General features: G+C 38.2%; 1 protein-coding gene across 4 annotated transcripts in view; it reads right to left on the bottom strand.

The window, feature by feature from the left end:
- Positions 1-1,064: 1,064 nt before the first annotated feature.
- The window catches only part of MACC1 (MET transcriptional regulator MACC1), a 99,698-nt gene continuing 72,875 nt past the window's right edge, over positions 1,065-27,887 (bottom strand). For 3 of the 4 annotated variants that reach the window (XM_061413668.1, XM_061413669.1, XM_061413667.1), the window contains 2 exons: positions 27,490-27,678; positions 1,065-8,439 (listed from right to left, as the gene is read on the bottom strand). In XM_061413668.1, the coding sequence (XP_061269652.1) occupies positions 8,227-8,439; positions 27,490-27,678 (402 nt within the window). In that variant the 3' untranslated portion in view covers positions 1,065-8,226. The remainder of the gene's footprint in view (positions 8,440-27,489; positions 27,679-27,887) is intronic. The other variant, XR_009735815.1, reaches the window with a different exon arrangement.

Consider the following 27,887-nt stretch of genomic DNA (forward strand, 5'->3'; position numbering starts at 1 on the left):
TCAGGCTGAGGGAAAGAAAAGATAAATACTTGACTGAGGAAGAGCAGGGACAACTAGAATCTCGTTTGTCTGTTACTAGCACGGTTGTTGGTCCCTCTCTGACTCCAAGCCTGCAATCTTGCTGCTGTGGATCATCTGCAGGACAAGTGGTGCTCTGGCTGCAGAATGGCAAGCCAATCACTTGCCCCTCACCAATAAGCTAAGTCAGGAGCTGCCACGGAGATTTACCTACATTCCCTTCCAAGAATCACAGTGGCTACTGCTCCACAGTGACCTTCCAAATCATCCACAGATGACTCTTGTTACTAACCCTAACGGGAAACAGTCAGGAGAACTCGGGGAAACATCATTTAGTTTAGCCCAGATGACACATTACCAAGTCACCACAGCCTGAAACTACAATGGAGAAATGTGAGACTGGAGCTGCCACAGTCATCAGGTCCTAGGAAGGGACAGCCCAGAGTTGCTGGGCTGCTTTGTGGAGACCAAGGATGAAACTAAGATAATCAAAGTCAGAGAAGGGAGAAAAACAAACAGTCAATTTGATCACACCCTTCGAGCCCAGAATCCTGGAATGCCTGAAACTACCCCTGGGGTTTTCAATTGTGAGAGACAATAAATCCTTTGTGCTTAACCCTGTTCAATAGGTTTTCTGACACCAGCTCCTGAAAGACTGCTAAATGACAATCTTAACCTAGAGCGACTGTATTTGCTCTAGTGAAGTTTCTTAATAGTTTCAAGGAACAGTTTTAAGTAGCATTAAATCCATTCAGAGGAAACCAAGCAATAGTTAATTTGTACCTTATTACTGATCAGATAAAGAGAATCAATGAAATATATTTTCCATTTTTAAAAAGACCAGCAAAAAGAAGTTTCCATTGCTCCTGAACAGTCTCCTTTCATTAGACCATAATCAAACTGTTTCCTATCTCCCCTTCACAATTTCCTTGCTTTCCACCATGATATAAAGGGGACTGAGTGAGCACTGAATACACATTTTCTGGAATAAAAGAGTATATCTTCCTCCTGTCGAATGAATTGTTCTAATATACAAAAAAAAAAAAAAGAGTTTATAATTTTATTGTGCCATTTAACCTAATAAGTGTAAGGTCAACATCATACCAAACTTGTCAATCACAAATTCTGTTTAAATGACTGACTTTTGCAGAATCAGCTGAAGTAAAACCAGTAATATCATCATGGCTAAGTTTGACTTTCATCTTAAATATAATCATATTTATATAAATACGTTAAATATCTCAGCATATTCCATGGGTTTAAATGTCAACTTACAATATTAGGAACTCTTAAAATCTGCTTCCGAGCCCCCAAAGAGAGTCTCAAATGTCACTCTGTTCAGTTCAGTTCAGTTCAGTCGCTCAGTCGTGTCCGACTCTACAACCCCATGAATCGCAGCACGCCGGGCCTCCCTGTCCATCACCAACTCCCGGAGTTCACTCAAACTCACATCCATCGAGTCGGTGATGCCATCCAGCCATCTCATCCTCTGTCGTCCCCTTTTCCTCCTGTCCCCAATCCCTCCCAGCATCAGGGTCTTTTCCAATGAGTCAACTCTTTGCATGAGGTGGCCAAAGTACTGGAGTTTCAGCTTCACCATCATTCCTTCCAAAGAAATCCCAGGGCTGATCTCCTTCAGAATGGACTGGTTGGATCTCCTTTCAGTCCAAGGGGCTCTCAAGAGTCTTCTCCAACACCACAGTTCAAAAGCATCAATTCTTTGGCACTCAGCCTTCTTCACAGTCCAACTCTCACATCCATACATGACCACAGGAAAAACCATAGCCTTGACTAAACAGACCTTTGTTGGCAAAGTTATGTCTCTGCTTTTGAATATGCTATCTAGGTTGGACATTACTTTCCTTCCAAGGAGTAAGCTAAGAACAAATTAAAAAAAAAGTAATTAAAAATAAACTTTTAGCAAAGGATGAAATATGATATATTAATGTCAAAGTGAGGTTGCTCGGCTCATCACCTATTGTCAGAGTCACCATCCCTTTAAATGTGAAACTCCTCTTTGGAAAGAGAATATCTATCTACCTTATCAACAATGTTTGTGATCACTTTGTAATTCTACAAAGAGAGTGGGGCATGGAAATGGGTGTGTTGATCACTTTAGAAACATTTTTTTCCCAAATGGGGAAAAATTAATTCAGCAAGACATTTAACAAGTGATGGGCTACTAAAAACAAGTAGCTAAAATCCCAAGATGTTTTATAGAAACAAGTGCATATATTTTGCAAAATCACCTTAACACAATAAATTTATCAAATTATTAATTGTTTTATTCAAATGTGATTACATTTTAGATGAGACACAGAGATCTTTAATTAGTTTTCTAATAAAATTCATTTTGAAGCTTTTATGAGTTCATTAGTTTACTTTATATATATAAATGGAGCCATTATATAATCTGATTTGGTTTTTTTAATTCAAAAACTATTTTTTGATCGAGTGACATAAAAATTTGTTACCCAGAAGTAAGGTTTTCTGGTTTTATAAAGACTCCTTTGTTCTTAGAGATGAAGGATGGGTAACACTGTGGTTCTCAAAGGAGAGTCCTTGGACCAGCAGCATCTCTATCACCTGAGAACTTAGCAGAAATACAGATTTTCAGGCAGCACCCCAGACCTGCTGAATCAGAATTGTGGGGTGGAGCCCAAAAGTCTATATTCCAACAAGCCCTCCAGGTGATTCTGCAGTTGCTAAAGCTGAAGAACCTCTGCATAGAGGTTGCTTGGTCTAAGGCCTTTGCAATAGGAAGGGAGCCTGTTTGACAGTGTGCTTTCGGTAGCTCCGAGCAAAACAACTGGTGACCTTCTCATACCTCTAATCTAGTTTGTTCTGAATAGTTGATGGTTTTCAACTATTCAAAATAGTGCACATTGTGTAACCTGAAATTGTAGGCTATGTGAGTAATAAGTGAGATAGTATCTGTACAGAGCTTAGTGAGCTTATGTGTGCTATGCCTCACACATGCAGGACTTTATGTTAATGTAGATAATTGATATTCAGACTATAAGTTTTAATTTATATTTTTCCCTCATAGCAAAATAAATCTATAAAACCCATAAAATATCCCATTCATTATACATTCATAAATATTTAAGCCTAAGAGGAGTTTAGAGACTACCCAGTTCGAGCCCCTCATTTTACAGATGAGAAAACCAAAGCCTGGGGAGGCTGAATGATAGGTGAAAAGTCTCTTAGGAAGTGATAGGAAAAACATTAGAAGCCACAGCTACAATCCCTGGACTAGTATCTTATAGAAGAAGCCTTTCATGTTGTACTCACCACTACAACAGCACTGCTTGATCTGGAATTTTCTCCTTTGCCATTACTAATTATCACCCAGTACTAATCTCTCCATCACTCCCTCGTGTGTGTGTGTGTGTGTGTTAGTTGCTCATTCGCGTCTGACTCTTTGTGACCCTATGGACTGTGGCCTGTCAGGCTCCTCTGTCCATGGAATTCTCCAGGCAAGAATTCTGGAGTGGGTTGCCATACCCGTCTCCAGGAGAACTCCCAACCCGGGATAGAACCTGGGTCTCCTACGTTGCAGGCAGATTCTTTACAATCTGAGCCAATAGGGAAGCCCCCCTTCATGTGTGAACTGACACTATTATTCAGAATTGCAAAGCTATTAGATTTAAAACTTTCTGGCCTACATAGGCCTCAGTTCAGTTCAGGTCAGTCACTCAGTCGTGTCTGACTCTTTGCGACCCCATGAATCACAGCACGCCAGGCCTCCCTGTCCATCACCAACTCCCGGAGTTCACTCAAATTCACGTCCATCGAGTCAGTGATGCCATCCAACCATCTCATCCTCTGTCATCCCCTTCTCCTCCTGCCCCCAATCCCTCCCAGCATCAGAGTCTTTTCCAATGAGTCAACTCTTCACATGAGGTGGCCAAAGTACTGGAGTTTCAGCATTAGCATCATTCCTTCCAAAGAACACCCAGGACTGATCTCCTTCAGAATGGACTGGTTGGATCTCCTTGCAGTCCAAGGGACTCTCAAGAGTCTTTTACAACACTACAGTTCAAAAGCATCAATTCGTCAGTGCTCAGCTTTATTCACAGTCCAACTCTCACATCCATACATGACCATTGGAAAAACCATAGCCTTGACTAGACGGACCTTTGTTGGCAAAGTAATGTCTCTGCTTTTGAATATGCTATCTAGATTGGTCATAACTTTCCTTCCAAGGAGTAAGCGTCTTTTGATTTCATGGCTGCAATCACCATCTGCAGTCATTTTGGAGCCCAGAAAAATAGTCTGACACTGTTTCCCCATCTATTTGCCAGGAAGTGATGGGACTAGATGCCATGATCTTTGTTTTCTGAATGCTGAGTTTTAAGCCAACTTTTTCACTCTCCTCTTTCACTTTCATCAACAGGCTTTTGAGTTCCTCTTCACTTTCTGCCATAAGGGTGGTGTCATCTGCATATCTGAGGTTATTGATATTTCTCCTGGCAATCTTGATTCCAGCTTGTGCTTCTTCCAGTCCAGTGTTTCTCATGATGTACTCTGCATATAAGTTAAATAAGCAGAGTGACAATATACAGCCCTGACATATTCCTTTTCCTATTTGGAACCAGTCTGTTGTTCTATGTCCAGTTCTAACTGTTGCTTCCTGACCTGCATACAGGTTTCTCAAGAGGCTGGTCAGGTGGTCTGCTAAAAAGAAAAGGTAAAATATGTATGCAAAAGCCACAGATTTCTACAACAGTTAGTGAAATACTGAAATACTGTAGTGTATCCATAGTCACTTTTTATTTCATGTTGTGGTCTAGAAAATAAGCATGCAAGAAACCAACTTTCAACAATTATGTTATTCTGAAGAAAGTCTTTGGGTTAACCCCAGCTCTTTATAACTCTGAAATTCACTAAATTATACAGCAGCACGTGAATGAAACTTCATACGGAAGTAAGGGGAAGACGTTTGTAAATATAAAAAGAAAGAAATCTATTTTAACTAGAAAAGCCTTCAGAGACATAATTTTTATTATCTCCTTTTACTTTATAGCGCCTAAAATATTCCTTAGACATGAAAAAAATATAGGAAATAAAATTTACAAAATCACAGTATGAAAATTCATTTTGAAACTTCCAATTATGTATAGTATTGTATGATTTTGAATGTATTTTCTTCATTGTATTTACATATAACATATTCAAAGTTATTTAGCAGTAGCAACATGTCTTAGACAAACACCATCCATTAACGTAGTGCATTCTGCTCCTTCCAGAGACCTAGTTATCCCCAGTTTCAAAACTTCATGTGGTATTTTCTACATTACAGAACATGAAAGTGTGCTGTACTCATGACTGGCATGAACATTAATGACACACCATTACTTGCACCTCCTTAATTGACTTTCATATTAAGGCTTTAACAGAAGGAAGTAGAGGATCTGTGGCTTACATAGAAAAATTACTACATTGTAAGCTGAGCACTGAACAAGAATCTCATCCTAATTCATCATTAGGCGAAAAGCCTGAGGAACTGAAAGAATCAGCTATGCTTTTTCCAGTTTCCAAATGCTTGAAGAAGTTTTACATTAATGGCTTTTGATGCTTTTAATGATGTCAAGGATGGGATTTAATTGCCTTATTAATTCTCTTGATTTGCTGCCAAATGTTAAAGGCAATTTGTGATTACTAAGCTAATCTTTTCTGATTATGAAAATCCATTATAGGAAGAAAAATATAAAATTCAGAAAAGTGGAAATGATTTATAAAAATGTTAGAATATATTTAAAAGAACAGAATGTTTGGACATGGGTTTAAAATTCCTCTGAAAGGATTTGTTATGAGATTGGAAGATATCTTTGTGTATATTAATATTTAAACTGTTGTTTCATCCTTAAATTACAGAGATAGTGCTGTTCATTTTTAAAACTCTTCTCAAACTTCCCAACCACAATCACAACACTCTGATGTGATAAACCTGAGTGATTTATTTAATCTTACTGCCCTAATCAACTCACAAGATCTCTGTTGTCTCAGATCTTAGAGCCTGGAAAAACCCAGTTATTAATTCCTTATTATCCTTTCCCGAAATTCTCTGGTTTGCTGACATGCTAATAAGATTCCAAGAATGTTCTAAAGAAAGCAAAAGCAAAATCACCACTAAAAATGATTGTGTTCCGAACTTACAGATTGTTTCTTTTTTCTCCCTTCTCCCTGAATTCATTTTCAACTGAAATAAATTCTGTCCTTGAATGTGTGTACATAACTCCTTGGGCAGGCTGTATTCACTTATCATCAAATACAAATATTAAAAGCCTTAAAGATCTTAAATCCTAATTCAAATTACCTTTGCCAGCATACCAAATACCTCAGGGTAGGTGTATTAAAAGCTCTAAAATGATTCTGCTTTTACTTTTTAGCCAAATGGACATGTTTTATTCAGGATCCCTAAATAAAATCCTTATTCAGCTCATCCACATTACCTTTGAAGACTTCTCTTTCTTTCCCTCATTCCTTCACCCTTCCCAGCCCTTCACCTTGGGTACATGCATCTCCTGAGCTCCCTTCCGGCTTGAGGGCTTCAGTGCACTGAGGAACTGCCCCGCCACCCTCTCCAGACAAGAAGCAATGTCTGATCCTCCTTCAGGCGCATCATTTCTTTACCAGGGAAAACTTATGCGATCTCCCTGATCCTCATGATTCCCCCCTCCCCTGCCCCGAATCTATATCTCTTGGCATTCCAGCCTTTCCTCTGCAGCTGGTATTGCAGATGCCATTTTAAATTTAATTGTATAATTCTTTATTATTGCCTCTATCACTTCAGCAGTACTGAAGTCAGGGGGATCATGCTGTTTTTTCCCATTATTAATCTCAAACATCTATGCATCTGCCACAAAGTGGGTACACACACTCTGTCAACTGAATGACAATAAATGAGTGACTGTCCAGGGCACATAAACAGAGGCAGGCAGCCAAAGGACTGGACACAGGAGTAAGCACAGACCAGCCCTTATCAACTCTCTAGCAGTTAGCATTCATACTTGCCTAAATTTCTGTACAATCTTTGTATTCCAAAAGATTTATAAGACATTCTGAAATACACACACATACACATGATTACACAAACACCTGAGCATGCACACACACACACACAGGTATCAGTGTTTCTGGTAGATAAGATGGCTGCATTCAGCAGTAAGAAATCAGGCTTTTAAAAAATAACCCTTCTTTTCAAAAAATCTTTGAAAGTTAAAAGAATTACTCTGCATTATGATCCTGAAGAAAAAGTTGAAGGATTAGCTAGACCTCAAGATGGAGGAAGGTGGTAAAAATTCCAGTTGGTGGATGCAGACAACAGATTTCCAGTCGTATCTTCCTTCTGGCACCTTCATGAGATGGTAGAATAGAGCAGAGAGCTTAATTAAAAGGAAATAATTACCTATAAGTTTTAATATGCATTTTGTTTTTTTTTAAACTATATTCCCATGTGCTATGTTTGGGGCTAGTGCACTGGAACGACCCAGAGGGATGGTATGGGGAGGGAGGAGGGAGGAGGGTTCAGGATGGGGAACACATGTATACCTGTAGCGGATTCATTTTGATATTTGGCAAAACTAATACAATTTGTAAAATTTAAAAATAAAATAAAATTAAAAAAAAAAGAGCCAGATTCTGCAAACAGAAAACCTGCTTCACACTGGCTGTATAGCCCTGACTGTCCTCTCCAGCCCTTAGTTTCTTCACATGAAAAATGGGAATAATCCTAGCAAATGCCACTGGAAATAAAAGTGATCAGGTAGAGAAAGTAGGTAGTCTGATGCCTGGCCACAGAGCATTGCTCCCTTCTCCTCTCCCTCTACCTGTCTGCTGGCAAAATTCCAGTGTTTAGAGAGCCTCTGGATTATCTGGGTTTCTGTGTGATGTAATTATGCTGGCAGTCATTTGCTTTAACTAAAAGAAATTAAAAGTAACTTTGAAAGGGAGAAAGAGTTTTTTCTTTCCATTCTCAACAATAAAGCAGCTTAATGTTTGCATGTGAAAGGCAGATACAAAAATACATATTTGATTATAAAACCCATCCTTAGATTTTGTGCTAGGCTATGTTTTCACTGGGAAAAACTTTTTTTTTTTTCTTAAAAGCAATACTTTTCTGAGATTCTTTTCCTCTCTCTCTCTCTCACACACCCCCCTTTCTCCCTCTACTCCTTCCTCTCAAAAACATATCCTTCATTTCTATACTTCCTCAGAAGTGGAGAATGCAGTTGCTCTCAAAACCTCTAAAGAATTCACTAGTATTAAAGCTCCAGTTAAGTCTCGCCACTGTTTGGTCACAGGGTTTTTCATTCTGTCCAAAGCCGATTGTAGGTCTTGTAACACATCTCTGTAGCTGTTTCCATAGTGAGCACTCCAAGTATAAAGAAAATCATAGGCAGGTTTCCACATCATCTATACAGAAAAAAAAAAAAAAAATTAGACTAGTTTGTAAATAAGTCAGAGAGGAAAAGAGATGCTTTAAAAAAGGGTTAATAAGGCTCTTAAAATTTGAAAACAGAATACTAATTATATGTAAATATATATATGCATATCTACACACACTTATTTAATGTCACAGATGATGCTCAGTCACACATTCAGGTGCAACTCTTTGTGACCCCACGGACTATAGTCTGCAAGGCTACTCTGTCCCTGGAATTTTCCAGGCAAGAATATTGGAGTGGGCTGCCATTTCCTCATCCAGGGGATTTTCCCAACCCAGGGATCAAACCTGTGTCTACTGTATCTCCTGCACTGGCAGGTGGGTTCCTTACCCCTAGTACCACCTGGCAAGCCCAATACCACAGAAAATATGTTTTAATAACTATCACTCCTCTGTTATATTCCTGTGTTTCTAAAACTATAGATTAAAAAAAAAAAACAGTGACCATAAATAGGGCCTTTTTTTTCTAGATTCATCTAAACACTGCTCATTTTCTTCATGTGAATTCCTTATGCAATTTTTTTACTATAACAAATACTACTGAGATAAACTTTTCACTCTCTGACACATTTTTAAGGTGTAAGTCATAACTCTTTTATTGTTATATATATATCTGTGGTGATCTTTACCACACCACATATAACAAGAAGGAGCTAAACAGTATATCTAATGCTTTAAGTCATTGTATTTGAGCAAGTCTCAGTTCAGTTCAGTCACTCAGTCATGTCCAACTCTTAGTGACCCCATGGACTGCAGCATGCCAGGCCTCCCTGTCCATCACCAACTCCCAGAGCTTATTCAAACTCATGTCCAGAGTTGGCAACACCATCCAACCATCTCATCCTCTGTCGTCCCCTTCTCCTCCTGCCTTCAAACTCTCCCAGCATGAGGGTCTTTTCCAGTGAGTCAGTTCTTTGCATCAGGTGGCCAAAGTATTGGTGCTTCAGCTTCAGCATCAGTTCTTCCAATGAATATTCAGGACTGATTTCCTTTAGGATAGACTGGTTGGATCTCCTTGCAGTCCAAGGGACTCTCAAGAGTATTCTCCAATACCACAGTTCAAAAGCATCAATTCTTCAGCGCTCAGCTTTCTTTATAGTCCAATTCTTACATCCATACATGACTACTGGAGAAACCATAGTTTTGAGTAGACGTACCTTTGTTGGCAAAGTAATGCCTCTGCTTTTTAATATGCTGTCTAGGTTGATCATAGCTTTTCTTCCAAGGAGCAAGCATCTTTTAATTTCATGGCTGCAGTCACCATCTGCAGTGATTTTGGAGCCCCCCAAAAATTCTCTCACTGTTTCCATTGTTTCCCCATCTATCTGTCATGAGCAAGTCTATAAATAAGTAAAAATGTAGCTTCATGATCAAGTCAAAAGGAACACAGAAATATACTTCTCTAATTAAAAAACAATTTAATGATACATTTTAATAACCAAAAGAAGGAGAGATATTCAATACTTCATTGTGCTTTCTCTAAAGCACCTACCCATACTAATGACCTCATTGTTTCCATAGAAATAAATGTACGTCAAAGAGGAACCTCACAAAAGAGCGTGTATATAGTGGTAACCAAGGCAACCAGCCTCAGAGAGAATAGAGACAAAGGCTGACCAAATAAGACAAACTGCAGAAAACACACACACAGACACATAGCCATGTTAAAATGCATTTTTTTCTAGGATAATAAAAAAATGAACCCTGTACTTGTAATGGGAATATTTGGAATATAAACTTTGTTACTTGCTACTTTCTTGGGTTCGCTAAACTAATTCATTTGTGATTTTATCACTTTCAAAGTGCAGGAACACAGACTGTGACATATTATGCAGAGCTGCCCCTTTAAAATTGAGCCTCCAGTAACAGTAATATCACGTGAAGCAGGGCCTTGAGATCTAATTGTCATCCTCCACTGATACCCCATATACTCTGCATTGAAGCTAACAGAATGAAAGACCTAAATAAGGAGTTCTGCTATGTTTCATTTCAATCTATATATTAATAAAAGAGTAGGCATCAAGACAAAAGTATAATTTGATGTTATTTATTCAAATGGCATTCCTGGGAAGCCATGAACACCTGTATTTTCACCTCTCCAGGCAAAGCTTGATTCTTCAGGATACTGAATGGAAGATAATTATCAGTTAAACCATATTGATGTGGTCTTGATGCAGCAACAGAAATCACACCGTATTTCTGTATATAAGATTTATCCTTACCAGGCTGATTTATAAAGAACTGTATCTTCCATCACTGGCAAACTGTGAATGAGGTATTCTCTCATCTACTTTCCTGAACACTCACACTGAAACCAAACTTCCCAAAGTGTAGGTTCCACTAATACTCTGCCATGCAAGATGAGCTGAAGTACAGTAACAGAGCCTTACTGTCAGATTCAGTCTTGCCTATCACTGCCAAGATGCACAGAAACACTAACTACAGAATAGTTTATTCTGTACTGGGTATATCTCAGTTAAGTTCTGTTCAGTCACTCAGTCGTGTCCGACTCTTTGTGACCCCATGGACTGCAGCACGCCAGGCCTCCCTGTCCATCACCAACTCCCGGAGCTTATTCAAACTCATGTCCTTCACATTCGTGATGTCATCCAACCATCTCATTCTCTGTTGTCCCCTTCTCCTCCTGCCTTTAATCTTTCCAAGCATCAGGGTCTTTTCAAATGAGTCAGTTCTTTGCATCAGGTGACCAAAGTATTGGAATTTCAGCTTTAGCATCAGTCCTTCCAATGAATATGCAGGACTGATTTCCTTTAGGATGGACAGGTTGGATCTCCTTGCAGTCCAAGGGACTCTCAGGAGTCTTTTCCAACACCACAGCTCAAAAGCATCAATTCTTCAGCATTCAACTTTCTTTATAGTCCAATTCTCACATCCATACATGACTATTGGAAAAACTATAGCTTTGACTAGATAGACCTTTGTTGGTCAAGTAATGCCTCTGCTTTTTAATATGCTGTCTAAGTTGATCAAAGCTTTTCTTCCAAGGAGCAGGCGTCTTTTAATTTCATGGCTGCTGTCACCATCTGCAATGATTTTGGAGCCCCTAGAATTAAAGTCTCTCACTGTTTCCATTGTTTCTCCATCTATTTGCCATGAAGTGATTAGACCAGATGCCATGATCTTAGTTTTCTAAATGTTGAATTTTAAGCCAACTTTTTCACTCTCCTCTTTTACTTTCAACAAGAGGCTCTTTAGTTCTTCTTCGCTTTCTGCCATAAGGGCGGTGTCATCTGCATATCTGAGGTATTGGTACTTCTCCTGGCAATCTTGATTCCAGCTTGTGCTTCTTCCAGCCCAGCATTTCTCATGATGTACTCTGCATATAAGTTAAATAAGCAGGATGACAATATACAGCCTTGAAGTACTCCTTTTCCTATTTGGAACCAGTCTGTTGTTCCATGTCCAGATCTAACTGTTGCTTCCTGACCTACATACTGATTTCTCAAGAGGCAGGTTAGGTGGTCTGGTATTCCCATCTCTTTCAGAATTTTCCACAGTTTGTTGTGATGCACACAGTCAAAGGCTTCGGCGTAGTCAATAAAGCAGAATTAGATGTTTTTCTGGAACTCTTGCTTTTTCCATGATCCAGTGGATGTTGGCAATTTGATCTCTGGTTCCTCTGCCTTTTCTAAATCCATATCTAAATCTATATCCTAAACCTCTGTAAAAGCTTTAAATTTGTAATCTATGTCAAATTCATTTAAAATTCCCTGATGTTCAACTAACTGGCACAGTATTTTTCAACTTTTTATATATTGTTTAAAATGCTAATGTTTATAGCTAAAGACATTTAAGATTTTATTTTAAGCCCCCTGGTGACTGACTCTGATAAAAAGATGTATTTGATGATGTATTTGATGATATGATATATTTGATGTATAAGATGTATTTGATGATATGATAAACAGCAACTCATTTCATTTCAGTACCAAGATAATGACACAGTATCACAGGGAACAGATGCCTCTAAAGGACAGTAAATGGGTAATTTTCAGGTTGTGCACTACGAGGCAGAATCAAAGTATATGCCTTCACTAATTTTCTTGGGTAGAAAAGCTCTGTTTCAAGTATCTTGTCACAGCACACCAGATTGCTATGTATAGAAAAGGCCTGAGGCATACTCAGTCATAAAGCAGCCCCTTGGTGCTGTCAGAAGCAGGTAATACACCAAGGTGATATGGGAATTAGAAACTACAGATTCAGAAGTCCAATGGTCTATCTACCTACTTAATAAGGCAGCAGCAGCTGCTGCTGCTGCTAAGTCGCTTCAGTCGTGTCCGACTCTGTGCGACCCCATAGACGGCAGCCCACCAGGCTCCCCCATCCCTGGGATTCTCCAGGCAAGAAAACTGGAGTGGGTTGCCATTTCCTTCTCCAATGCATGAAAGTGAAAAATGAAAGTGAAGTCGCTCAGTCGTGTCTGACTCTTTGCGACCCCATGGACTGCAGCCCACCAGGCTCCTCCATCCATGGGATTTTCCAGGCGAGAGTACTGGAGTGGGGTGCCAAAGGCAGAGGGCCATATAATCCCTTCAAGTTTGGTAATTTGTACTCATAGCATAACAGTATGGCCAGTTTTTGCAATTCAGTGGAATGTGGATAGATTGCTGAGTCCCAGACCCTAATTAGGACCTCTGAAGTGGGAAATGACTTCCCAGGAGTCTCCTGTATTTGTCAGAAATACAAGGACGCATATTGCCCCTACACTCATTAGAAATCCCCTGGAGTCTAAACTATAAGCTACCTAGAAATAGGTATAGTGGTTTTGGACTATAAACACATGATTAACTTCATGATTTGTACTAAAACATGAGCACATTTTGCATCCCGTTTTTGCTCCTATTTGCTGCAAACTAAACCTGGATATTCCTTCAGTGGAAAATGTGTTCTGCTATATATAATATCATTGGTGGCTCTCAATACTGATGACACAGAAATACCACTGTGGCACACATTCAATGAAAATGTTTGAAATACATTGTTGTTACTTATTTCACTTTTTAATCAAAATTATTGAGCAACTGCTATAAGGAATTTTGTTACAAAAAGGAATAAAATGAATATAGCAGAGCTCTTGTTTTTAGAAGCTTTATAGCATGGAAGGGAGATTGATTCTTGTAGAAACACTGGCCCAATGTATGAATAGACAAGATTTGGTAGTAAATAATAATTAAGAAAAATTCAAAACTACTTGCATATTGTAATTCAATGTACGACAAAAAAGTGGCAGTTCCATCAACTGAGAAGCACTATGCTGTAATAGAAAGATGAGCATTGATTTCAGAATCCTGGGTTCATATCCAATTTCCTTTTTCTTTTGGAGTATTCTTGCCTGGAATCCCGTGCAGAGAGAAGCCTGATGGGCTACAGTCCATAGGGTCTCAAAGAGTAGGACATGACTAAAGCAACTTAGCACCATATGGCAGACATGGGATAGTTACAGTAAATGTATCAAATTATCAGAGTTTTGAATTTTTATTCTATAAAACTGATAATACTCTCTATGTCTGTGTCCAAAACACCTCATGAAGTGTCTGGCATATAGGATGCATTTAATACTTATAAATAGGATATGATTGTACTTTTTGGTGACGAAAAGATAAGCAGTATGGTTTTAGCCTTACTGAGTTTGAAGTAAAACAGGGGCTATCTGTTATCCCCAATAAGAAACTGAAATAGAGAGATGACCTCTAGGGAGCAGGCAAGGGTTTAGCATAATTCATGCTAAAGTGATGGTGAAGAGCATGAGAGTAGAGGAAAACACCAAGGTAGAAAATAAAGGTGTAAAAAGTTTAACCCATAATGAAGTCTACAATTGGGTACCACAATTAAGAAACAGAAGCAATAAAAGGGTGGAGAAAAGCTGGTGTTAGAGTAATAGAAAAATGAAACAGATTGCTTCATGCTGCAAAAGTTAAGGACTGATAGTATCCCCCAAAGGACATTCAGTGGTTGGCTCACACAAATTTATGTTCATGCAGTCTCCCAATTCCATGTTCAGTGACACACTGGAAAGTTAAAGTCATCCATGTTGGAAGAATTTACACCAAGGAAAGTGGTAAAAGCTATAAATTAGGGCTTTTCCTCCCTGGACAAACTTGTAAAACTACCAGCATGGCACTCTCTCACTGAAGGTGTCTCTCTTCTGTTACTTCTGCTACTTGGAACATCAAGTGATGTGGAAACATGAAATAAAATGGAGAAAATTCAGGATTTTGCCAATTAATAGGACTTTGGTAACCTTGGAGGAGGCAGTTTCAAGAGAGTGGTGAAAGGGAGACTGCAGGTATAAGTAGGTGCCAAGGAACTGGAAGCCACAGAACAAATGGGTCGCATCTGGAATTTGGAAGTTAAAGGAAGAGAGACAACACTAGAAGTAGAGGCAGTGGAAGATAAAACTATGTTTCAAGGGACAATAATCTGTAAAAAGTGATAGTATATAACTGAAGGGAGAATTTGGTTTGAATCCTGACTTAGCCAGATGGAGAATTTAGGGCTGCTGAGGATTAAAGAGGCAGCAAATGTAATATACTCGAGGTGAAAAGTCAATTTTCTTTAGGCAGAAAAGACATAAACACAGACAAACATTAAAATAATTATGGAGTTGGGGCAGGTAGTTAAGGGGGCAAGTATCAAGAATAATTGAGAAGGGATTAGATCAAAAGCGTATGTTGTAGTTATGTACTTGATACACGGATGAGAAATATTAAATTTGGGGATCTATATTTTCCCTCAAAAAGCAAACCTCTGCCAAGCACAGTAAATATAACTTTTTATATATTAAGATTTGCCTTAACAAAGCATGATAGAAGTCCAGCTTTCATCAATGCAATAGTCTAATCAGTTGTTTGTTGTCCTATATGGTATAGATATATGACAATAGGGCTCAAATTCTTAAATATTTACATTTTTCTTTCTTCAGCACTTTTTATTATCTAAAATATTTCTAGTTTTCTTAGCAAGTGAATATATGTTATCACAGGCAAAGACAGAAAACATAACTTGCATACATTAATTAACTATGGCCTTTATGTCCATCACCAACTCGATGGATATGAGTTTGAGCAAGCTCCGGGAGTTGGTGATGGACAGGAAAGCCTGGCGTGCTGCAGTCCATGGGGTCGCAAAGAGTCAGACACAACTGAGCGACTGAACTGAACTGAAATGGTGGACTTTATGAAATTATATCCAAATATACATACACAGTAAGACAACAAAGGATTCTAAACTTTATAATAAATTAAAGAGAAAACAAAATTATTTTCTCTGGAAAAGTTTGAATGAATAAAATGAGTAGAATAAACAATTTTCTTTCTAGGATGATCTATTAAATCTAAAAAAAAATTGGAAATGAGTTGTAGACTGCCAAGAACTCTTCCAGGTTCATGTTATCTTATATCTATTCAGTGGATTAAAAATAGTTCTTCCTCTCTTGCTCAATGCTATGATTTAAGGAAAGATATTCAGGAACTCTGCACTAAATGCTCTGACTAATCAAAAGGACAACATGCTCTTGAAGGTTTGTTTTTGTTGAATTTTTTCCTAACGACAAAACAATTTCCATCAGCCTTCTCATCTTTATCATAAATATTTGACACAGAATATCATAAATATTTGACATCATTCTCATCTCTTTACTCTTACTTAGACTTTTCATGTTAACTTCATGGTGTTTATGGGTTCATCTTTGAATAGGAAGCATGAGGCTGATGAAAGCCGACAGTTGTTAATTTCTCATCTCTGTGCTATGATCTCTTTGTATAAAGGGCAGCAGCATCAGTAAAACGTTTAACCTATGAAGTCTGAGCAGTTTCCAAATCCTCAGAATTTTTATAGTAGGAATATGTCTTTGATTTATCTTTCAGATACTAGAAGACAAATAAAAAGGTAAAGGAGCAGTGAAAAAATGGTGTGTGATGCGAAAAGAAATGAAACAGGATAGAGTTTTCCAAATTTAGAGTGCTTGTTCCTAAAAGCCAATCAGACGAATTAGATAATGCACTAGATAATGAAATGCAACATGAACAAAAGCAATTCAAATTGAGCAAAGCATTCTTCATCTTATTTTAGCTCATAAAATATGAATAGTATAAAGAATGCAAGTGGTTTTAACTACCTTGAGATAATTACATTTTGCCACATTAAAGAATTAATAATCCACCTACTTTCCTCGTGAAACTATAGAAGCAACGTTTCATTTTAAGCACAATTATCTGACGTATCAAGGCAAATTTGCCTCATTAGTGATTATTATATGCATTCTATCTTCAGTGCATCATTTACAATATCCAGGTGGTCTTTCCATCACCTGTAGTTGGTAAGTACATAAATATTACTAAAGAGGAGGTTGCCATTATCTTCAGAAAAGAAGGGAGACTAACATATCAGGGGTCACTATTTCCTTAGAAAGGAGACAGCACTTGGACTTGGTTAAAATTTGACCTAAGATTCTCTTGGAAAAGTCTCTTTGGGCAGAGACAGCTGTGTTTGCTCTAGAAATAACCTCTTCAAACTTCAGGGATTACGCATGAGCCAGAAGAAGACAAAAGACCCATTCCTTGCTACTACATCAAAATAGTCTAACATCTTAGGAAAACCGAGGTAGGAAAACCTAGGTAGGAAACGAGTCCTGGTCACCTGGCTATAAATATGAGGCCATTTCACTAAAGTATTACCACAAATTTATTTCAGTATTAGATTTTTAATAAATACTAATTTAAGTCTTATAATTAGCTAGGCTTTGGTTTTCTGATTTTTTTTTTGTGATCATTAATAATAAAACTTGATAGAGAAAAATCTAAATTCTAATACAAATATTAGTGTTTATAAATACATTTAAAAATATCTTTGTAATATTTAACCTAATATGACTATGACTTCTATTTGATTTTTAGTGTGGTAATCAGATACATCATTGTTGTTGTTTAGTCACTCAGTTGTATCCAACTCTTTGTGACCCCAGGGACTGTAGCCCTCCAGGCTCATCTGTCTGTGGAATTTCCCAGGCAGGAATACTGGAGTGAGTTGCCATCTCTTATACCAAGGGATCTTCTTGTCCCATGGGTCAAATCCACATCTCCTGCATTGGCAGGTGGATTCTTTACCACTGAGCCACCTGGGAACCCAATTAGATATATAATGCAGAATTAAGCCAAATATCATAGGAATACATTACACTGTGATGTCTTTTTTCTTTATTCTATCATCTAAAAAAGAAGGAGTGTATATTTTTAGAATTACAGATTATAGCACCAAGCATTATAGTACTCTACAAAATAAACCATGATAGTCCACATGCTATGTCACTGTGCCAGATCTCTAGTACAAACAGTGAAGATCTGAGAAATTATTCTACTCACTTTACCACTGGTAGATAAATTTTCATATAATATTTTCTGTTTTTAAACAAACTATTAATATATTTCTTACTATAAAACAGCAGCAAACCATAGACATAAGCACCAAGGCTAGACGTGAGCCAGGCCGAGATACAAAACCAGGCAATACCACATCCTATAAGCAGAGTCCATATGTTGCAGTGTGAACCAGAAAACCATAAGAGTACAAGGATGTTCCTTTTACTTTTTAAAAAATATATTTTCCAAAGAAAATTAAATGCTGTTAAGCCAGTAATAAAAATCTGATCAGCCAGGTTTTTTTTTCCCTCATTTTTTCCATGCATTAGCATTTGCCAGTCTCTCAGAAAAGAAGGTTTACAATCACTGTGGATTCGTCCCTTATTTACATTCTTTCTATGGTTACTCTTGGCTATATTACTTAAAAATTAGTATACTTCATTCCCTTTTTGAAAATCACACATTGTCACACAGTTGTCAAATTCACCTATTCCTCTTAGACAAAATAATAAATAACATGTATTTAGCTATTACAATGTGCAAAGCATTGTCACAAATATTTCACATATTTCAATCCTTCAAACATCTGAAGAATAGGAGAGTATTATTTGCTTCATTTTACAAGAAAAAATGATTCCTAAAAACAGTCAAGTAATGTGTCCAAGGTCTTAGGCTAATAGCTGGTAGAGCTAGAACAGAAACCCAGACAAGGAACTTTAACCAATACTTGGGCAGTCATTCACGACTCTCCAAAATATATATGTCCAGCCATATCTCCTCATAATTATTAAAATGACCTCTCTCCTCAAACACTCATATTCTCCTCAGTGGTCTCTAGAAGTCACTGTATCCAGAGCCCTGAAACCTCCTTCTAGTCCTCACCAGTTATTAACATGTTACCTATCCTTCAGGACTAAGATATGCCCTCTGAAAGCTCCTGATTCTTTGATTTTCTTTTATTTAGTTAACTCTGAAAAAAGTTATCATCAGTAGAGCACAGTGAATAGAACTGTGTGTAAAACAAAGCTAGATTTAAATCCTAGTCCTGTCACTGATCTGCCACGTAATTCTGGAGAGCTGACACAAATGTATTCACTCAGTTTGCATATCTGCAAAAAGAAAATGGTTTAATGTCTGCTTTGAAAAGTTTGTTGAAGTAAAGGAGATATTGTAAAGAAAGCGCTCATAATGATTAGATGACATGCAGTAAACATGCAACAACTATTATTCTCATTATTATTTATATTTGCTTATTTTAGCATCTAATCATATATGTCTTTGAAATATAACAATGCAAATATTAACAGTTTATCCCAATTCCCATGACAAATGAAATGTGACTTCAGAGAGAAAAGAATCATATCTTTCATTCTGTGTTTGCTGTAGTTCCTATGTTCCAATGTTGAGAACTGATAATCACAGAAAACATGTTAATTGTATGGATGATTTATATACCGAATAAGGACACAGAGGTGAGAGTCTAAAAAAGTAGGAATAACTCCATATAGAACTTTCATTCAGCTATAAAAATAATAATAAAATTACCTGTTTAAGGATTCCTACTTTACCATATTGAAGCTAGACTTAGAATAAAGTGCTCTGAACACTACAGCAGCCAGTTGGAGAATGAGGAGGGAAAAGATTGTAACTAGAAGATAAGACAGAGAATTATCTTCTCACTGATTAAGTGCAGACGGCAGAACATATAAATATTGGCTGTTACAACTCTCTATAGGTGGATGGTTTCTGAGATGAGAAAATATTACCATTAGGAATGTTGACTTCACTGGACTTTTCTATGGGATGATGGCCCATTTTGGTAAATCAGATAAGAGATCAGCCTCAGCAGGTTTATTGTTGCCTGTTGAAGTGGAGGTGGAGCCCAGTGGGCACGGCCAGAAGGTAGTTTAAAAGGGGAAGTGAACCTTTAGTGTCCTTGGTGAATAAATGTTCACACTGAATAAGATGGAAAGAGCACAGCCTTTATTGTTAGACAGGGGACCAGTGTGAGACAGTTGCTAAGGAAATCACTTATGTCATAAATGGTAATAATCTCCAGAAGGTTAAATAAAGAATACCTAGTTTAGGCTGGTGAGTATCTTGACCCCGAAATCCCCAGCATTCTACTTGTAAAATACAAATGCTTTTAAATATGGACTCATTTTTTAAATATTTTATTGCTACCTATTTTTTAAAATAAATAGGCTCAGAAAAACTCAGAAAAAAATTTTACTAACATTCACAGGAAATTTTTCTTTGTATAGTGTAAATATACATTTTTCTCAAAAGAAATACTCTGAAAAACACGTTTTGCTTATAATCATATTCTGCTGCTGCTACTGCTGCTAAGTCGCTTCAGTCGTGTCCGACTCTGTGCGACCCCATAGATGGCAGCCCACCAGGCTCCCCCGTCCCTGGGATTCTCCAGGCAAGAGCACTGGAGTGGGTTGCCATTTCCTTCTCCAATGCATGAAAGTGAAAATTGAAACTGAAGTCACTCAGTCGTGTCCTACTCTTGTGACCCCATGGACTGCAGCCTACCAGGCTCCTCCATCCATGGGATTTTCCAGGCAAGAGTACTGGAGTGGGGTGCCATTGCCTTCTCCAAAACAGTACTTGTTTACCTCAAAAGAAGGTGTTAAGGGCGAAACAGAATCAAAAAGATACAAGATGGAGGAAAGAAACAGCAGAAGGGCAGCTACAAATTCAACCACAGCAACAACTGTATGGAATGTGAGGGACCCAAACACCCCAGGGAGAACTGGGAGACTGCCAGGATGAAGCTAAACAGCAAAACCCAGCCACACACCAGGACACAGTGCAATGTACATACAAAGACTAAGACAGATTAAAAGGGAAGAGAGACAGAAAAAGATACACTCTGCCAACGGAATGAAAACTGAGGTAGCTATATCAACATCAGAGGTTGTGTAATTTTGCTTTTTATGTAGGAATTGTGACATCATTAGAAAAATTGAATAACTTTTCTTAAAATTTTACTTGGGGAGATGGTTAATTTAAAATTGTTGTTCTCAGAAATCCCCAGAGAGAAGCTTTTTTCATCTTATAAAAGAATAAAAAGTGGCCAAAAGAAAAAGTGGAGAGTGAAAAAGTTGGCTTAAAGCTCAACATTCAGAAAACGAAGATCATGGCATCTGGTCCCACCACTTCTGGGAAATAGATGGGGAAACAGTGGAAACAGTGTCAGACTTTATTTTTCTGGGCTCCAAAATCACTACAGATGGTGACTGCAGCCATGAAATTAAAAGACGCTTACTCCTTGGAAAGAAAGTTATGACCAACCTAGATAGCATATTCAAAAGCAGAGACATTACTTTGCCAACAAAGGTTCGTCTAGTCAAGGCTATGGTTTTTCCTGTGGTCATGTATGGATGTGAGAGTTGGACTGTGAAGAAAGCTGAGCGCCGAAGAATTGATGCTTTTGAACTGTGGTGTTGGACTCTTGAGAGTCCCTTGGACTGCAAAGAGATCCAACCAGTCCATTCTGAAGGAGATCAGCCCTGGGATTTCTTTGGAAGGAATGATGCTAAAGCTGAAACTCCAGTACGTTGGCCACCTCATGCGAAGAGTTGACTCATTGGAAAAGACTCTGATGCTGGGAGGGATTGGGGGCAGGAGGAGAAGGGGACGACAGAGGATGAGATGGCTGGATGGCATCACTGACTCAATGGATGTGAGTCTGAGTGAACTCCGGGAGTTGGTGATGGACAGGGAGGCCTGGTGTGTTGCGATTCATGGGGTCACAAAGAGTCAGACACGACTGAGCAACTGATCTGATCTGAAAAGAAAAATGTGATACTCTTTTTGATAATCCATTCTTAAATTGGCTGAGGTGTTGAGGCAAATTTTGATAGAATCATGACATGGCTTGAAAAAAAGAAAAAAAATAAAATGAGCTTTTTAAATTCCCCGTCCCAAGCATAACTCCCAGCTCTGCCACTCAGCTACTATACTGTATTTGAACGGGTGGTCAATGCGTAGGGGTTAAAGAATAAGGACTCCAAAGTCAAAGGTCTGTGCTCCAAACTTGGTTCTGTGAGTTTCTAGCTATGCACGTTTGAGCAAGTTACTTAGCCTCCCTACAGCTTAGATAACAGTATCCACCCTACAAGTTTTTTGTTCAAAGGATTAAATAAGTTAATTTTTGAACTGTTACTGGAACAGCGACTGGCACAGAGTAAGTGCCAGATAACTGTTAGATAAAATAAAAATAGAACAAAGGAAAAAGGAAGAAGTTGAACAGCAAGAAAAGTGAGTGAAAAGAAGCTGATTGTAGGCACTGGCACACACAGGAGGAAATTTTTTAAATGTGTGTCCACTGAGGAAGTGAGATAAAGGAAATAAAAAGCAGCATGGGAACCACAAGAATTTGTTATCTCCTTGCCCCAGTTTCAATTCCCTCCCTCTGCATACCCTATCCAGAATTAATAAAAGTATGTTTTGAAATCAACTGCTTAACCTGTAAATTAATCTTATTGAAGAATCATCTCCTCCTTAAGAAAAAAATATTGTACAGGTTTTTTTCTTTTTTCAGAGACCTGGAAACCAGCATACATTTACCCTTTACAGTACGTAGTCTAAAAGGTAAAACTTTTATAGATTATTTGGAATAGTTTCTAAACATTTAACCACATGCACCAAAGTGATGGGGGCTTCCCGGGTAAAGCTCAGCGGTAAAGAAGACACCTGCAATGCAGGAGCCGCAGGAGACGTGGGTTCGATCGCTGGGTCGGGTAGATCCCCTGGAGGAGGGCATGGCAACCCACTCCAGTATTCTTGCCTGGAGAATCCCATGGATAGAGGAGCCTGGCGGGCTACAATCCATACAGCTGCGAAGAGTCAGTCATGACTAAAGCAACTTAGCACGGTAAGCACCAAAGTGAAGATTGTTAGTGCTTATCTCAATAAATTAAACAATAGGCTCTAGAAAGACACACAGAGGTTTTCCTTTCCGGTTCTGAGTATTTATCAGCCTCAGGCATAGACTTAGTCATTCGTGATTTGGGCTGTGCTAAAGTAAATAAAGGAAAAGTAGGCTGTTAGCTGGCCTTTATGAAGATTTGCGGGGAAGACAAACTGAAAACAACCACAATTTGAGACAAGTTGGATATTTAACAAAATTTCTTGATAAACAACTCTAAGTAAAATCTTTTTAAAAACAGAGCTTAATGAGAACAAAAACAAGCCCTGATTTCAACTGGACAACTTTTTTTGGAAAGATTTTTTTTTTTTTACAACTGTTTTAGCTTCACAGCACAGTTGAGAGGAAGATACAAAGATTTCCCATTTATCTCCTGCCTCCACACATGCATAGCCTTCCCCATTATCAACATCCTTCACCACAGTGGTATATTGGATACAACTGATGAATCTACACTGATACATCATAATCACTCAAAGTCCATAGTGTAGGGTTAACATCTATGTACATTCAATTGGTCTGGACAAATATAAAATGATATGTATTCATCACTATGGTGTCATATTGAGTTTTTTCACTGTCGTAAAAATCCTTTGTATTCTGCCTATTTATTCCTCTCTTCCAAACTCTGGCAACCACTGATTTGTCTCCATAGTTTTGACTTTTCCAGAACATCATATATTTGGAATCGTACAGTATATAGCCTTTTCAGATTGGGTTCTTTTCTTTAGTAATGTTATTTGAAGGATCTTCCATGTCTTTTCATGGTTTGATAAGTCATTTTTTTATGTGCTGAATAAAAGTTCATTGTCATGTAATATTCTATTATATCACAGTGTACTTATCCATTCACATTCACCTACTGAAGGACATCTTGGTTACTTCCAGGTTTTACTAATTACGAATACAGAAGCTGTAAACATTCATGTACAGGTTTTTGTGTGGACAAAAGTTTTCAATGCCTTTGAGTAAATACTAAGGAGCAGGACTGATGGATCATATACCAAGAGTACGTTTCATTTGCCGGAAACAGCCAAGACACTCCAAAGTGACTGTGTAATTCCACGAGCAGTGAATGAGGGTTCCTGTTACTCGTATTCTCAATAGCGTTTGGTGCAGTCAGTGTTCTGGATTTTGGCTACTCTAATAGGTGTGTGAGTGTGTGTGTATGCTCAGTTGTATCTGACTCTTTGAGACCCCATGGACTGTAGGCGGCCAGGCTCCAGTCTGCAGACACACACTGCACACACAGGTGACATAGTTACTTCAAAGTAAGAAAATTTTCTCAAGAAATTAATACCCAGTTCTATGCTCAAAAAGGAAGCAGAGAATATAGATTTTGCCTCCTATCAAGTCATTATCTAACTAGAGAGATAATTTTTCCTTAACTGAAATATCTTGAAAATGTTTGCACTCATGTGAAACAGAGATACAGGCCATTTTATATGTACTCATCACTGGAATATTTTTATTTCAGTTCAGTTCAGTCGCTCATTTGAGACCCCACAAACTGGAGCATGTCAGGCTTCCCTGTCCATCACCAACTCCCAGAGCTTCTCAAACTCATGTCCTTCCAGGCGGTAATGCCATCCAAGCATTCATCATCCATCGTCCCCTTCTCTTCCTGCCTTCAATCTTGCTCAGCATCAAGGTCTTTTCCAATAAGTCAGTTCGCATCAGGTGGCCAAAGTATTGGAGCTTTATCTTCAGCATCAGTCCTTCCAATGAATATTCAGGACTAATTTCCTTTAGGATTGACTGGTTTGATCTTCTTGTGTCCAGGGGACTCTCAAGAGTCTTCTCCAATACCACAGTTCAAAAGCATCAATTCTTCAGTGCTCAGCTTTCTCTATGGTCCAAACCTCACATCCATACATGATTACTGGAAAAACCATAGCTTTGACTAGATGGACCTTTGTTAGCAAAGTAATGTCTCTGCTTTTTAATACACTGTCTAGGTTTCTCATAGCCTTTCTCCAAGGAGCAAGTGTCTTTAATTTCATGGCTGCAGTCACCATCTGAAGTGACTTTGGAATCCAAGAAAATAAAGTCTGTCAGTGTTTCCATTGTTTCCCCATATATTTGCCATGAAGTGATGGGACCAGATGCCATGATCTTAGTTTTTTGAATGTTGAGTTTTAAGGTAGCTTTTTCACTCTCCTCTTTCACTTTCATCAAGAGGCTCTTTAGTTCTTCTTGGCTTTCTGCCATAAGGGTGGTTTCATGTGCGTATCTGAGCTTTTTTGATATTTCTCCCAGCAATCTTGATTCCAGCTTGTGCTTCATCCAGCCTGGCATTTTACATGATGCACTCTGCACCCTGTTAAATAAGTAGGGTGATAATATACAGCCTTGATGTACTTCTTTCCCAATTTGGAACCAGTCCATTGTTCCATGTCCAGTTCTAACTGTTGCTTCTTGACTTGCATACAGATTTCCCAGGAGGCAGGTCAGGTGGTCTGGTATTCCCATCTCTTTAAGAATTTTCCACAGTCTGTTGTGACCCACACAAAGGCTTTAATGGAGTCAATGAAGCAGAAGTAGATGTTTTTCTGGAATTCTCTTGCCTTTTCTGTGATCCAAAGGATGTGATCTCTGGTTCCTCTGCCTTTTCTAAATCCAGTTTGAACATCTGGAAGTTCTAGGTTCATGTACTGTTGAAGACTAGATTGGAGAATTTTGAGCATTACTTTGCCAGCATATGAGATGAGTAGAATTGTACAGTAGTTTGAACGTTCTTTGGCATTGCCTTTCTTTGGGATTGGAATGAAAGCTGACCTTTTCCAGTTCTGTGGCCACTTGTGAGTTTTCCAAATTTGCTGGCATATTGAGTGCAGCAATTTAACAGCATTATTTTCTAGGATTTGAAATAGCTCAGCTGGAATTCCATCACCTCCACTAGCTTTGTTCATAGTGATGCTTCCTATGATCCACTTGACCTCGCACTCCAGGTGGTCTGGCACTAGGTCAGTTATTACACCATCATGGTTATCTGAGTCATTAAGATCTTTTTTGTATAGTTCTTCTGTGTATTCTTGCCACCTCTTAATATTTTCTGCTTCTGTTAGGTTCATACTGTTTCTGTCTTTTATTGTGCCCATCTTTGCATGAAATGTTCCCTTGGTATTTCTAATTTTTTTTTGTATTTCTAAATGTTTCGTTCCCTTGGTATTTCAAATTTCTAGTCTTTCCCATTCTGTTGTTTTCCTCTATTTCTTCGTATCGATCATTTAGGAAGGCTCTCTTGTCTCTCCTTACTATTCTTTGGAACTGTGCATTCAGATGGATATTTACTTTTCTCTTTGCCTTTTGCTTCTCTTTTTTTCTCAGCTCCTTAGACAACCATTTTGCCTTTTTGCATTTCTTTTTCTTGGGGATGGTTTTGATCTCAGCCTCCTGTACAGTGTTACGAACTTCTTCCATAGTTCTTCAGGCACTCTTTCTATCAGATCTAATTCCTTTAATCTATCACTTCTACTGTATAAGCGTAAGGGATTTGATTTAGTCAATAAAAAAATGACTCATATGTCTTTGTGGTAAATAGAGAAAATATTTATATAACTTACACTGAATAGTATACTTTGTTTTAATATTAATAAAAATTTTGAATTTTACGTATTTGCTTTGTTTTACATGCTGTGAGAAATGGAATATTTCCTGCCATACCAGCAAACAAGGATCACAGTCATCAGTGATTCTAGTCCTTCAAATGTGAATTCCTGAGTCCTAAGGGTACCCAGGAAGAGCACCTGAGCTCTCTGGCCCCTTGGGCCACAGTCACTCCCTACAGTGACCATGGAGGAATTCAGGATGTGAAAAATGCAGGATGCTGGGCCCAGATGGCTGAGATGCATATTAAAGGAATGATTTCAGTAAGCCCAGACTCGTATTTTCCCATACACAGAAAAGTGCTACATTCCTTAACTTGAGATATCTGGTTTTCTGTAATTTACCAAATACTTTTGATGTTCAGACTACCTGCCCTTTGTTGCAAACTTCTATATGACCTGACTCTTCCCCCCACTTCCTCAGAGCAGTTCTTTCAGGGATGCTCAAGATGCTGCCTCCCAGGCTTAACTCTGCAAAATTTCCAAATAAAACATAACTCTCAACTTTTAGTTTGTGACTATATTTTAAGTTGACATCTGTCATTCTGTATTTGATGTCTATAGTTACTGTATGCAAAATTGTGAAGGAGATAGATAATGCACACAGATATCTCTAGCTATTGTTACCAACGACCTCACACCATTTACTCTCTTAAATGTTTTTTTTGTCACCAAACATTATTTACCACCAATGACTGATTCTATTTTTGAAGCTGATAAATACTTACTATTGTGTCTCTTTTCCTTGTCCTGACTGGGTCCCAACTCTTTCCTTCAAAGTTTATCTTTTCTCTGCTTCAAGTTCTTATAGCCCTTCATAACAACTGCCTATCTCATTTGGTCAATTTATTTGATAAAAGGCCATATGCAATCCAGTAGGGGAAACATCAATATATCTTAAAGGTTCTTAATACCGTTAAAGAGTGACATGAGTATATTTCAGATAACATCAATGGTTGTAGATTCAGTGATTTCAGTGAGTGGATCCTTTAGGACACTCCCTCAGTCAGTTAGTATATGCAGTGGACTCTTGACTGCATTTGATTTACTTTGTCTGCAGTTTTTTACTACCTAGATGAACAGAAATCTTACCTCTACAGCCAAATCTCCAGATTTTCCTTGGTGAGGAATTTCATATGCCTCCATCTGTCGCTTTGTGAGTCGCACTAACTTTTCAGCTAGTTCCCTCCAGCCTTTCCCAAGCTTGACAGCTGAAGTCAGAATAGCAGCCTCTTGGACAAGATGCACTACTAATCCTTGGCAATCAATCTTCAGCAGAGCCTGCAGCAACAACTACATGTCATAATTTAAAGCAAATAATTTGAACTTTTATCTAGAAATTAAATTTGTTATTACATATTCTGGAAACTGGCATCCTTTTTTTCACCACACATATATTTGAGTTTTCTAAAATTCAAAGAGTTGATTTACTTTTAAGCAAATCCAACAAGCAAAGTACAGAGGATACAAACTAGATCAGAATTAAGGGG

The sequence above is a fragment of the Bos javanicus genome, chromosome 4 (genome assembly GCF_032452875.1).
Source record: "Bos javanicus breed banteng chromosome 4, ARS-OSU_banteng_1.0, whole genome shotgun sequence".
NCBI lineage: Eukaryota > Metazoa > Chordata > Mammalia > Artiodactyla > Bovidae > Bos > Bos javanicus.